Below are 13,572 nucleotides of genomic sequence, written 5' to 3'. Positions count from 1 at the left end.
GCTGGGTTGTTGCCCTCCTACGGCCTCCTCCACGTCTCCTGATGTACTGGCCTGTCTCCTGGTAGCGCCTCCATGCTCTGGACACTACGCTGACAGACACAGCAAACCTTCTTGCCACAGCTCGCATTGATGTGCCATCCTGGATGAGCTGCACTACCTGAGCCACTTGTGTGGGTTGTAGACTCCGTCTCATGCTACCACTAGAGTGAGAGCACCGCCAGCATTCAAAAGTGACCAAAACATCAGCCAGGAAGCATAGGAACTGAGAAGTGGTCTGTGGTCACCACCTGCAGAATCACTCCTTTATTGGGGGTGTCTTGCTAATTGCCTATAATTTCCACCTTTTGTCTATTCCATTTGCACAACAGCATGTGAAATTTATTGTCAATCAGTGTTGCTTCCTAAGTGGACAGTTTAATTTCACAGAAGTGTGATTGACTTGGAGTTACATTGTGTTGTTTAAGTGTTCCCTTTATTTTTTTGAGCAGTGTACTTTACGAATGCACTGTACATTTGAATGGGGCTAGCGAAAAGCTGGGCTAAACATTACATCTCTATGGCAATGGCTAATGGTTGAACGCTATCAGTTAGGACTGTTTGGCTAGCAATCTATTTGATGAGACAAAATGTAGGAAATTACTTAATAACATGTAAGCATATAAAAACATACAGGAATGTAAATACTTACAGATGGTGCCAGCATAAGGGCTATCAAATACAGGATGAAGGTATGAACATTTTACATATAGGAATGGTGAACTTTTAGGTAACAACAACCAACTGCTTTCTGGATTCTTCATCTTCTCCCATCGCAAGCACAGGAAGTGCAGCAGGATGCTGGATGTTACTGTGAGGCGGATTCAACTCTGAGCCGGATCCTGGATGTAACCGTGAGCCGGATGCTGGATGTAACTGTGAGGTTGATGTAACTCTGATTCGGATACTGGATGTAACTCTGAGCTGGATGCTATACTGTATGTTACATCCAGCTCAGAGTTACATCCCCTACTGTCTTCTCCCATAGTGAGCACAGGAAGTGCAGCTACAAGCTGCAATTTAAAGACAATCCACTAAAGGGAATAAAACGTCATTATATGGTCCATGACACCATTACTATTGCTCTCTACACCCTCAGACTTCCTCTGAATAAATATTGTGTTAATTTAATGAAGTACAAAGAAATATACATTTTTTGGAATCCTGCTAATGACGATTGAAAGTTCATACTCCTAGATAAACATTTTCAAATAGGACCAACAGTAAATTTAACACTGAATCTCAAACAACAAACAGTATAAATAACAGTTTAAAAAAAATACATACACAATAACATGACAAATCACCATGAAACATTATCATGGAACCAGTCCATACAACTATAAACACTACTAAAATAGTCCATCAAATATCCCCATGAATGCCTCCACTTCCTTGCTGTAATCCTCTCCCTGGAGCCTGCAATGATGAAGATTAATGCTGTCTGTCAATGATATAAAGTTAATTCATAATCATGATTTCAATTAGTATGTATGAAAAAAGTTAAGAAAATGAAGTATGTTTTCTCTTTAGTCCCTCCTTACCTTTTGCCAGTCACATTGTCATTGTTTGAGGTAGTCGTCTTTGAGAAGAAATCAAACCGTTCTCCCAGGGTGGGCAAGCTAGTGTCAGTCTGTTTTGGGAAGGAGGGTGGTGCCTTCATTGGGGGTTCACTGAATGTCCTCTGCAGAGGGCAAAGATGTATGTTTCAGACTACTTTTCAAATGTGTACTGAAACAAATGGGCTGCTAAACCTAAAACATAACATTGCTATCTTTGATTTCAAAGCATGTGAATTGTGTGATAAAAGGTAACTTTTCATTCTACACTCAGTGGCCAGTTTATTAGGTACACCCATCTAGTACTGGGTCGGACCCCTCTTTTACTCCAGAACAGACTGAATTCTTTAGGGTATGGATTCTACAAGGTATTGCATTCAAACTTCGCTCAATTGGTATCAAGGTACTGAAGGTGTGCCAGGAAAACATTCCCCGCACTATTACACCATTGGGCCGGATGGGTCCATGGACTCATGCTGCTTACGCCAAATCCTGACTCTGCCATCAGCACGACGCAACAAGAACCAGGATTCGTCGGACCAGGCAATGTTTTTCCACTTGTCAATTGTCCAGTGTTGGTGATCATGTGCCCACTTGGGCCGCTTCTTCTTATTTTTAGCTGATAGGAGTGTGACCCGGTGTGGTTGTCTGCTGTAATAGCCCATCTGTGACAAGTAGGGCCGAGTTATGTGTTCCAAGATGCCGTTCTGCACACCACTGTTGTACTACGCCGTTATTTGCTGATTCTTGCCATTCTCCTTCGACCTCTCATAAATTTTTGTGAACAGGGTGGTGTACCTAATAAACTGGACACTGACTGTATATAAGAACAGAAGCCTTGGCTTTGTCTGCTGTCAGTTTCATGTTGACCTCAGATCCAGCATTGAGATCAAGTCAACTGATACTATGGGTAGATAGTAACTCACTGTGGCCTTGTTGTCAGAGTGGCTCCAGCTAGCATTAGCCTGGGGGTTGTGTGGTCTGACAGGGAGAGTAGTAACTGGTATCTGAGAAACAACTGGGGAGGTCGACCTGAGACACACAAATCATTACATAACATTGACAATCAATTGCTCAGGGTCACATTTATCAAGTATTTGCAACAGTACCAAGTTCCTTCCTACTGACGTCTCTTCAACCAGAAACCAGTTTTGCCCGCTGGGATAGACTATAGATATTTCATTCAGTGAAATGACAGGGGTTTGACAGCTTGTGGAACTGTGAAGTCCTAGTTTGTTTCGAGCTGAGCTCACCTGAGTGGGGAATTGGATGTAGTGAAGCGGGGTTTGGGCAGTAAACAAGTGGATGGTAGTGGTGTGAAGTTTCCTGAAACATCAATTCATTTAACTATTAAATCATTTGCCCCACTGAAAAAGCATGAACAAAAAAATGATGTTATGTTAATATGTTAAAAAATGGCTCCCTCTTAGAATACCTTTTGGCCTATCACAGTCCAGGTCCACCCTTTTAGTTTTAGCAACAGTGGTGCATGGCTTCTCGTTGGCGTGCACCAAGTTGTCGTCCTCAAAATCGTCCCACTCGTCTCCCAGGTCAAAGGTCACGCTGGGGGTGATTGACGATGAGAAAAAACCACTGTCGTCGGTCAAGTCTACAATGGAACTCTGAGAAAAAGACCTGCTCTGGTTTTGGGGGGTACTGTTACCCCTGCTCTGGGTTTGGGCGGTGCTTTGACTCGGAGAGTAACTCCTGCTTTGCGGGGTGCTGTGGCTCTGAGGGTAACCCCTGCTCTGGCTCTGAGAGATACTTTGGGAGTAACCCCTGCTCTCGGGGGTGCTATTACTCTGAGGGTAACCCCTGCTCAGGTGGGTGCTGTGGCTCTGAGGGTAACCCCTGCTCTGGCTCTGGGGGGTGCTGTGGCTCTGAGGGTAACCCCTGCTCTGGTGGGTGCTGTGGCTCTGAGGGTAACACCTGCTCTGGCTCTGGGGGGTGCTGTGGCTCTGAGGGTAACTCCTGCTCTGGCTTTGCGGGGTGCTTTGGGGGGTGCTGTGGCTGAGGGATCTTCCAACGTAGGCATTGGGCTTCCTCCACATTGAAGTGCCTTAAAACAAAAATATGGATGGGTTATGACTGTGAGAACACGTTATTGTCTGTTTGGAGTAAATTCGAAGGAAGTAGTCTACTAGAAAATAATCTGTGTGTAAATTTGATTGAATCTACAATAGGTCTATTTCACGGAATCGTGGGATATAACAGTTTAAAAAACAACAAGACATAGGATTTTTTTGCAACTGAGACGTCCTACTTTGTGACTCCGTAAGGGTTTGAAGTTGAACAGGTGGTGGTTCCAAATCTCCCGTTGTCTGAGATATGTCTTCCAGGTAGTCATTATACTCTGTAGAGACACACATATGTTCAGTTACTCCTCTCAAGTGTCCATTTAGCACCATTTCACTACCACACTGCTGTATTGAAGGTGAATGGAGTTAGAAGCCTCTAGAAGCATTTCGATACTAAACATACCATGGCCATAGGTCACAACATGAGCCATCTCTTGGGGTGTTGCAAAGTCCTCAGCTGAATCTACACTCTGTGGTCTTGCCAAAGCACCATACTGGTTACCTTCATACCTTCAAAACAAGTTAAGAAAAGATTTGGAATGTGTCATATACAGTTTGAATTAGTAATCAATTTACTCCAAGCTAATTAACTGCGTCTATGTTTTGGGTAAAGGAGGGTACGTACCTGGAAGAAGCAGGTAGGATTGGCTTAGGTGAATAAGAGAACTGCTGCATGTTTGCAGCTCCCATCTGTTTCAAATCATTCATTTTCATCTAAAGGAACCAGCAACAGGCAGATGAAACATTAATTCAGGTAAAAGTTCCTCGTTCAGTTAGTCGATGACAAATCAGCTAATGATCATGAAACACGTGTCACTTGTCCTTTAACATCAATGCATAATTTGTGACAGTATGAATAAGTATTTTGTTTAAAGCCTCTCACTCTCTCTCTCAAATTAGAATTTTAGCCCAAAGGGGTTATATTTTAAACAACTGCTGCAGCTGTTGTCAGTTGTTCTCCCACCTTGAGGCGTTTGACTGGAGTCTCCGTCAGTGTGTCACTCCTGGTCTTCAGGTCTTGGAGGTAGGAGGTGAAACTCGAATGCTGATTCATCTGCCTTTTCAGAATCCCCAGCCCTCCATTTTTACCTGGGAAATGGATAGGAGGAAATTGAAAAAAACAATGTAATCATTTGTGAATAAACAATTTGAATGATTCTAAGTGTCAATTGAGCAATGGAGAGTTTGAGGACAAAAAAACCTGACTCACAGCAGTCGTGGCCACATTGATCCTTGTTTTTGCATAAGTGGTTACATTGTCTTTTGCCTGGATCTGATTGTGAGGAAAAAAAGATAATGGAAGTTGAGTTAAAAAAAACAATAACAGTCCTTGTGAGTCTGCAAGTACAACTTAGCAATAGCTCAAAGTATACAAATGTAAGGTATTGAATATAAGTCTACCCTTTTCTGTGGCACATGTGGATGTGGAGTTTCTCTTCTGTGTTTGCTGAGATGTTGGCTGTGTTCTCTGTGTTGCACCCTGTGATCTCTGAGCATTAGCCTGTGCTTGCTGCACAGTGTTATGTTGCTCAGGTGTGAGTGATTCAGCTCCGTACCTCTTCGGTCCAGAGAAGAAGGGACTAAACTTCTGTTGAATGTCCAACCCCACTGAAGAGAGGAAGACCTCAATGTAGTTAATAGAATATATTCTTACTTCTCATAAATCTCAATTAAACAATTCCACTCTACTTAAACTGCCTTTTACAAGTTTGAAGCAGTTTGTAGCAATGTATTTGAACACAAATCTAAAATAAAAGTGAGAGAAAAATGTCCTGATAGTTAGCTGCCTGACCGTATTCTGAGCTGACCAGATTCACATTGATCTCCTCTCCTTTGGAGGCTTTCGCCACTTCGATCTTCTTTGACCAGCTTCCCGACTTCAACAGCATCAAGTCTCTGGACGAACACACAACACAGTCACTCTCCATTTCATCACTCTTTCCCCTTTCTTGGTCTTGCTCTCTTTCTTTCACTGTTTTCCCTGTGAGTGTATGACGGTAACACTTTACATTTACATTTAAGTCATTTAGCAGACGCTCTTATCCAGAGCGACTTACAAATTGGAAAGTTCATACATATTCATCCTGCTCCCCCCGTGGGAATTGAACCCTGGTCCCCCCGTGGGAATTGAACCCACAACCCTGGCGTTGCAAGCACCATGCTCTACCAACTGAGCCACACGGGACCTTTACCTAAAGCCTGCAGGTAGGAATAATCAACTAGACTCAGCCGCGGGACAATTTTCTTTCTTGAGCGGATGGTCAAGGGTCCGGAACATAATTAAGCAATAAGGCCCAAAGGGGGTGTGGTATATGGCCAATATACCGCGGCAACGCAGAGTGCCTGGATACAGCCCTTTGCCGTGGTATATTGACCATATACCACAAACCTCTGAGGTGCCTTGTTGCTATTATAACCTGGTTACCAACAAAATTAGCAGTAAAAATAACTGTTTTGTCATACCCGTGGTATACGGTCTGATATACCACGGCTGTCAGCCAATCAGCATACAGGCAGGCCTCGAACCACCCAGTTTATAATTACAAATAATTTTTAGACCGCAAATTGACTGCAAGAATCCCGAACAGATATGTTTGATTAAAACATAATCATTTCAAACCTTGTTTACATTTGTATAAGATCACGTGTCTCACTATTATGGGTGGGAATACCTGGAAAGGATTTCTTAAATTAAAACCACTTGTAGCTATTTCTTGGTGTTTATACAGTGAAAACTCACAACAAATTAACAGATATTAATATACAGTACCAGTCAAAAGTTTGGACACACCTACTCATTCAAGGGTTTTTCTTTATTTGTTTACTATTTTCTACATTGTAGAATAATAGTGAAGACATCAAAACTATGAAATAACACATATGAAATAATTTAGTAACCAAAAAAGTATTAAACAAATCAAAATGTATTTTTTATTTGAGATTCTTCAAAGTAACCAACCTTTGCCTTGATGACAGCTTTGCACACTTTCTCTCAACAAGCTTCATCTGGAATGCTTTTCCAACAGTCTTGAAGGAGTTCCTACATACGCTGAGCACTTGTTGGCTGCTTTTCCTTCACTCTGTGGTCCAACTCATCCCAAACCATATCAATTGGGTTGAGGTCAGGTGATTGTGGAGGCCAGGTAATCTGATGCAGCACTCCCTCACTCTTGGTCAAATAGCCCTTACACAGCCTGGAGGTGTGTTGGGTCATTGTCCTGTTGAAAACCTAATGATAGTCCCACTAAGCACAAACCAGATGGGATGGCGTATCGCTGCAGAATGCTGTGGTAGCCATGCTGGTTAAGTGTGCTTTGAATTCTAAATAAACCATAGACAGTGTCACCAGCAAAGCACCATCACACCATCTCCTCCATGCTTCACGGTGGGATCACACATGCAGAGATCATCCATTTACCTACTCTGCGTCTCACAAAGACACGGCGGTTGGAACCAAAAATCGAACATTTGGACTCATCAGACCAAAGGACAGATTCCCACCGGTCTAATGTCCATTTCTCGTGTTTCTTGGCCTAAGCAAGTCTCTTCTTCTTATTGGTGTCCTTTAGTAGGGGTTTCTTTTCAGCAATTCGACCATGAAGGCCTGATTCACGCAGTCTCCTCTGAACAGTTGATGTGGAGATGTGTCTGTTACTTGAACTCTGTGAAGCATTTATTTGGGCAGCAATTTCTGAGGCTGGTAACTCTAATGAACTTATCCTCTGCAGCAGAGGTACCTCTGGGTCTTCCTTTCCTGTGGCGGTCCTCATGAGAGCCAGTTTCATCATAGCGCTTGATGGTTTTTGCGACTGCACTTGAAGAAACTTTCAAAGTTCTTGACATTTTCCGGATTGACTGACCTTCATGTCTTAAAGTAATGATGGACTATCGTTTCTCTTTGCTTATTTCAGCTGTTCTTGCCATAATATGGACTTGGCCTTTTACCAAATAGGGCCATCTTCTGTATACCACCCCTACCTTGTCACAACACAACTGACTGGCTCAAACACATTAAGGAAATAAATTCCACTATTTAACTTTTAACAAGGCACACCAGTTAATTGAAATGCATTCCAGGTGACTACCTCATGAAGCTGGTTGAGAGAATGCCAAGAGTGTGCAAAGCTGTCATCAAGGCAAAGGGTGGCTACTTTGAAGAATCTCAGATATAAAATATATTTTGATTTGTTTAACACTTTTTTGGTTACTGCATGATTTCATGTGTTATTTCATAGTTTTGATGTCTTCACCATTATTCTACAATGTAGAAAATAGTAAAAATAAAGAAAAACCCTTGAATTAATATTAGTATTTTTTTTTGTTGCTTAAACTTGGGGGCCAAATAAAACCCCCCACGGGCCAATTTCGGCCCGTTGCGGAACCCTGCCTGCAGGTATAATGCTTTATAACTTGTTATCATGTATGAACCTTTAAAACATCTTACAATACGCTTTTAACAAGTTGTCTCTACCGGCAAGCTTTAGATAAAGTGTGTCTCTATGCATGTATCAGTCTGTGTGTGTGTCTGTGTGTGACTCGAAATGTCAGTCCTCCTTATCTTACGTGAGTTTTTGCAGGAAGACCACGTTGTTGTCACAGTCCCCGATAATCATGGTGACATAGTGGTGGTCAGGAGCAGTTCTCTTTGACAGCAGCTGTTCGTGGTTCTTCACGTTCACAGTCACGACAATCTCTGCGGTGGCGACGTTGTATCTTGGAAGCTAAAACGTGAGAAATAAAAAATGAAATCAAAGGTTGTTGGGGAGATGTATTAATTGATCAGTAATTGAAAAGATACTCAGCCGTAATATTAAATGATATAAGTGTGGAAAGAATTCTGTTATGTCCCGACACCAAATATCGCTACAATGATTAATCTTGATCACCTTTTCCGTTCTAACAAAAATTCAACCAAAGCAAAGGTTTTTACCTGCTCCAAACAAACTTCATACTTGGGTAGATTGATGATAGCCTCTCTGATTTGGTTTCCGAATGGAGGATGTCTGTTGACAATCTAGACAGCAAATATGTCCATTTATTGTATGTGAAAGCACTTTGTGACGACTCTTGACGTAGAAAGGGGCTTTATGAATAACATTTGACCTACTGATTTAATTGAATGCCATGAAACTGCATTTTTGTTTCAGTGGGTATGTCAATAAACCATGGAGAAATTGAAACAACAGGGTGTTTAAATGAATTACTTTGTTTGTTATAGTCATCTATAGAGACTGAATGCTCACCAGCTCCAGTTCCCTGGCGTTGGTCTTCTCTATCTTATTGAAGGTGGTGAGCCCAGCGTTCACCATGGCGGCTGAAAGAGTCAACCCTGGAACAGATAGTCATTTGTGCTGTTACAGACAAATATAATTATATTATAAATAGAATCTCATTTATCATTTTAAAATCAGCCTCATTATTACATTTCTAATTTAGCAGACTTTGTAGAGAGTGCATACATTTTCATACTGGTCCCCCACGGGAATTGAACCCACAACCTTGGCGTTTACAAGCACCATGCTCTACCAACTGAGCCACACGGGACCACTATATTTATATGCTCACAGCAACTGTACTACTTTAATTTGTCTAGGAATAAATCAGTTGGTCAATGGATTTCTTAAAAAGGGTATCTGAACACAGTAACAGCATAGTAACCATTAACTACACATTTTCAACAAGCATTGACAGTATTTTTTGACATGTTTCAATGTCTTCCTACCTATTTTCTCCAGCTGCTTTGAGACGTAAGGAGAGTTCTCCCACAGCTTGGCACTGAAGCACTTGGCCAGTATCAGGGAGTTGAGCAGAGCAGAGAAGCCTGTCTTGGAGCGCTGGTTTAGAAACTCTGCCAAACCTGGTTCGTAATCAAAACACATCTTGGATCAAAGAGTGTTTTTTCAAAGGAAGCTTGCTTATCAACAAGGCTCAATGCAAATCATCTTCTACTATCAAAATGTTAAGTGATTGATGACTTACATCTGCTGATTCGGACTCCATTCCGGAAGATTCTACCGGTGTCTTGTGTGAGTCCAAACTCTTGGATTGGAATGGAGCCAAACTGGGCCTGAATCAAGCTGAGGTGGAAGACGGATATAGTGGGAAAGAGATGAAGTTCAAGAAAATACTTTTGAGATTCACCCAAAGAGAATACATGGTGGCGTCAATGTCATCCTCTATCTTCTCATGTTGGTACACTGTACGGGCCACTGCTTGACTTACCAGTTCACCTTCATCTCATTGTTTTTAATCTTTCCCTCCATGGGATACCTGGAGAAAAAAGCCCAGATATGAGCATTTACATTTTTTGTATGTCACTTCACCTCTTCTTACAATGTATCATTGGATTGTACTCTAACCTGATGGTGATCCTGTTCTTGTCCTTGTTCAACGTGTTCAGGGTTCTCTTCTCGTTGACTCTCAGCTGCACGTCAGTGAACTCTCTGCCCTTCGCCATCAATTCTATCTGTGTGAAGAAGAGCCAGCTTCCATCTCAGTGGGATTCTCAATACAAAATCTACTCAACTCATCTATTCTAATTTCCTATGTAACAAACAACACAATACAGAAACTCAATAAAAACAGTGCATATGAGACATGCTACAGTGTTACCCTATTACTGTATACCTACCAGCTCAGGTAAGGTCTCAGTGCCAGTCACCTTGCTGAACTGCATCATGGTGTCAAACGCCACACAGTACCTGGCCATCAACCTGCCTCCCTCTGTAGGGGATGAGCACAATTACACATGTCAAGAAGAGAACAGACTTGAGAACAACGGCTTTTCGATGCTGGAAAGAAAATGTAGGAGATATCTGTATTGAATAACACCAAACATGTACAGGGTTTGTTAGTTGTTGTACACTTCTGATTATAACTAATGAAACAAACAGTAAAAGACCATAGTAGCCACGCAATAACCAAAATGGGTTGCCTCTCTCAACCTGTAGCTTTGATGTTGACATCCTCATCCATGGAGACCAGACCAATGGAGGCCAGGGAGTTCAGGTTCTTCAGACAAAGCTCTGGAGCAGAGAGTATGGAGAGACATAATACAGTTAGTTACTCACGAACACATGATAGAGATGTTCTGTGTTTTCAGATATGAAGTCCATATTAACAAAGAAAACACAGGAATGCCACACCTTGCAATTTGGCTTCGATCCCACATCGGTCCAAGTCGGTGGAAAAACCTTTAACAAAAAGTATGGACAGTTGTTTTCTCACGTATGATGTGCCAATGTATGTCTGTGACATTTATGACGTTTGAGAAAGTGTTGTAAGGATGTAGTGAGATATTCTAAGTACATGCTATTAACTGTACTATAATAAGCTAGCATCCATGTTAACAATCTAACTGCTGACTACTGCTGAAATATATTGTTAGCATGGGTGCTAGGCTAACTGGTTAATATTGAAATAGATTGTTAGCATGGGTGCTAGGCTAACTGGTTAATATTGAAATAGATTGTTAGCATGGGTGCTAGGCTAACTCGTTCATACTGAAATAGTCGAGCATCCATGCTAACGATGTAGCTGACTGGTGCAGAAATAGACTAGCATCCATGCTAATGATGCTGGCTAATTCTAATAATGACTGGGTGATGTCCAGTCTGTGTGTACTTACCGTAGTGTTTGGGGTTCTTCAGTGCTCTGATGTAGAGGAAGGTGGAGCGGATCCAGTCCAGGGCCATGTTGACGTCTGAGATGGTGTGGAGGACGATCTCTGCGTTCAGGTGCTCCACAAGGTGGGTGTGCAGGCTGAGGAGGACAAAAATACTTCAACCTCAATGTGAGCCACAAAGTGTATGAAATCAAACAGAGATTTAAAGAAAGGTACCGGTCTATGTAGTCAAACAATCATCATCACAATATACTGTATCATATAAATTAATGTAAAACCAAATCATATAAGTTACACTCTGAAACAAGAGTTGAGGACCTTTGATTGACACTGTACAGTCGTGGCCAAAAGTTTTGAGAATGACACAAATATTAATTTCCACAAAGTTTGCTGCTTCAGTGTCTTTAGATATTTTTGTCAGATTTTACTATGGAATACTAAAGTATAATTGCAAGCATTTCACAAGTGTCAAAGGCTTTTATTGACAATTACATGAAGTTGATGCAAAGAGTCAATATTTGCAGTGTTGACCCTTCTTTTTCAAGACCTCTGCAATCCGCACTGGCATGCTGTCAATTAACTTCTGGGCCACATCCTGACTGATGGCAGCCCATTCTTGCATAATCAATGCTTGGAGTTTGTCAGAATTTGTGGGTTTTTGTTTGTCCACCCGCCTCTTGAGGATTGACCACAAGTTCTCAATGGGATTAAGGTCTGGGGAGTTTCCTGGCCATGGACCCAAAATATCGATGTTTTGTTCCCCGAGCCACTTAGTTATCACTTTTGCCTTATGGCAAGCTGCTCCATCATGCTGGAAAAGGCATTGTTCGTCACTAAACTGTTCCTGGATGGTTGGGGGAAGTTGTTCTCGGAGGATGTGTTGGTACCATTCTTTATTCATGGCTGTGTTCTTAGGAAAAATTGTGAGTGAGCCCACTCCCTTGGCTGAGAAGCAACCCCACACATGAATGGTCTCAGGATGCTTTACTGTTGGCATGACACAGGACTGATGGTAGCGCTCACCTTGTCTTCTCCGGACAAGCTTTTTTCCAGATGCCCTAAACAACGGGAAAGGGGATTCATCAGAAAAAAATGACTACCCCAGTCCTCAGCAGTCCAAACCCTATACCTTTTGCAGAATATCAGTCAGTCCCTGATGATTTGTGAAAATTTATATTTGTGTCATTCTCAAAACTTTTGGCCACGACTGTAGAAGTAACCCATCACTATACCTGCTCTCAATAATTTCTGCCCCATTCATGAACTGCATGTACTTGTCTTTGGTGTGAGTCTTGGTCATGATCACTGCGGTTGCTGACGTATCAAACTGGAGAGGAAAATAATTCAGAGTCAAAGCCTTACATCAGATCAATGGACCGTCCACTTTCAGTGACACTGCTGCCATGGATACAGTGCCTTGCAAAAGTATTCAGACCCCTTGGTTACAAAGTGGGACTAAAATCTATTTAATTGTCATTTTTGTCAACAATCTACACAAAATACTCTGTAATGTAAAAGTGGAAGAAAACATTTACACTACTGTTCAAAATGTTTGGGTCACTTAGAAATGTCCTTGTTTTTGAAAGAAAAGCAATTTTTTATTGTCCATTAAAATAACATCAAATTGATCAGAAATAAATACAGTGCAGACGTTGTTGATGATGTAAATGACTATTGTAGCTGGAAACGGCAGATTTTTTATGGAATATCTACATAGGCGTACAGAGGCCCATTATCAGCAACCATCACTCCTGTGTAACAATGGTACGTTGTGTTAGCTAATCCCAGTTGATCATTTTCAAAGGGTAATTGATCATTAGAAAACCCTTTTGCAATTATGTTAACACAGCTGAAAACTGGTGTTCTGATTAAAGAAGCAATAAAACTGGCCTTCTTTAGACTAGTTGAGTATCTGGAGCATTAGGATTTGTGGGTTCGATTACAGCAGGGGTGTCAAAGTCAAATGGACGGAGGGCCAAATAAAAAATTTAGCTACAAGCCGAGGGCCGGACTGTTCGAATGTTCATTGAAAAATTTTTAAATGACGCATATAGTCTAGTGAACCTAATTGAACCTACTGAAAACCTAACAAATATATTCCAATATGATCAGATAAATAAAGCAATATTTTCTTATGGCTCTGTCAGTAATCTTTAATTTTCAACAGACACAAAAGACAAATTTCCTTTATATAAAAATCCCCATAACATGAACATTAAATGAAAGAAACCGGTATTCAAGGCACCATCAGTAGCCTATATTTTCTATTTTAGCA

The 13,572-nt window shown here is 41.5% G+C and overlaps 1 protein-coding gene and 1 non-coding gene across 2 annotated transcripts in view; both read right to left on the bottom strand.

The window, feature by feature from the left end:
• The window catches only part of LOC129823818 (probable ATP-dependent DNA helicase HFM1), a 28,772-nt gene continuing 15,200 nt past the window's right edge, over positions 1 to 13,572 (bottom strand). Inside the window, exons 16-39 of the mRNA XM_055882835.1 lie at positions 12,530 to 12,624; positions 11,301 to 11,434; positions 10,819 to 10,866; positions 10,618 to 10,698; positions 10,305 to 10,396; positions 10,033 to 10,139; positions 9,896 to 9,943; positions 9,653 to 9,750; positions 9,396 to 9,530; positions 8,917 to 9,002; positions 8,604 to 8,687; positions 8,237 to 8,394; positions 5,466 to 5,569; positions 5,075 to 5,281; positions 4,884 to 4,946; positions 4,638 to 4,762; positions 4,299 to 4,387; positions 4,077 to 4,183; positions 3,859 to 3,948; positions 3,031 to 3,654; positions 2,849 to 2,921; positions 2,522 to 2,627; positions 1,581 to 1,720; positions 1 to 1,455 (exon numbers count right to left, since the gene is read on the bottom strand). Coding sequence (XP_055738810.1) covers positions 1,389 to 1,455; positions 1,581 to 1,720; positions 2,522 to 2,627; positions 2,849 to 2,921; positions 3,031 to 3,654; positions 3,859 to 3,948; positions 4,077 to 4,183; positions 4,299 to 4,387; positions 4,638 to 4,762; positions 4,884 to 4,946; positions 5,075 to 5,281; positions 5,466 to 5,569; positions 8,237 to 8,394; positions 8,604 to 8,687; positions 8,917 to 9,002; positions 9,396 to 9,530; positions 9,653 to 9,750; positions 9,896 to 9,943; positions 10,033 to 10,139; positions 10,305 to 10,396; positions 10,618 to 10,698; positions 10,819 to 10,866; positions 11,301 to 11,434; positions 12,530 to 12,624 — 2,961 coding nt within the window. The 3' untranslated portion in view covers positions 1 to 1,388. The remainder of the gene's footprint in view (positions 1,456 to 1,580; positions 1,721 to 2,521; positions 2,628 to 2,848; positions 2,922 to 3,030; positions 3,655 to 3,858; positions 3,949 to 4,076; positions 4,184 to 4,298; positions 4,388 to 4,637; positions 4,763 to 4,883; positions 4,947 to 5,074; positions 5,282 to 5,465; positions 5,570 to 8,236; positions 8,395 to 8,603; positions 8,688 to 8,916; positions 9,003 to 9,395; positions 9,531 to 9,652; positions 9,751 to 9,895; positions 9,944 to 10,032; positions 10,140 to 10,304; positions 10,397 to 10,617; positions 10,699 to 10,818; positions 10,867 to 11,300; positions 11,435 to 12,529; positions 12,625 to 13,572) is intronic.
• Positions 9,143 to 9,219, bottom strand: trnat-ugu (transfer RNA threonine (anticodon UGU)). The gene has a single exon. It is a non-coding gene; the product is annotated as a tRNA-Thr (tRNA).

This window comes from Salvelinus fontinalis, chromosome 26 (genome assembly GCF_029448725.1).
Source record: "Salvelinus fontinalis isolate EN_2023a chromosome 26, ASM2944872v1, whole genome shotgun sequence".
NCBI classification, from domain to species: Eukaryota; Metazoa; Chordata; class Actinopteri; order Salmoniformes; family Salmonidae; genus Salvelinus; species Salvelinus fontinalis.
This window is presented reverse-complemented; position numbering and strand designations above follow the sequence as displayed.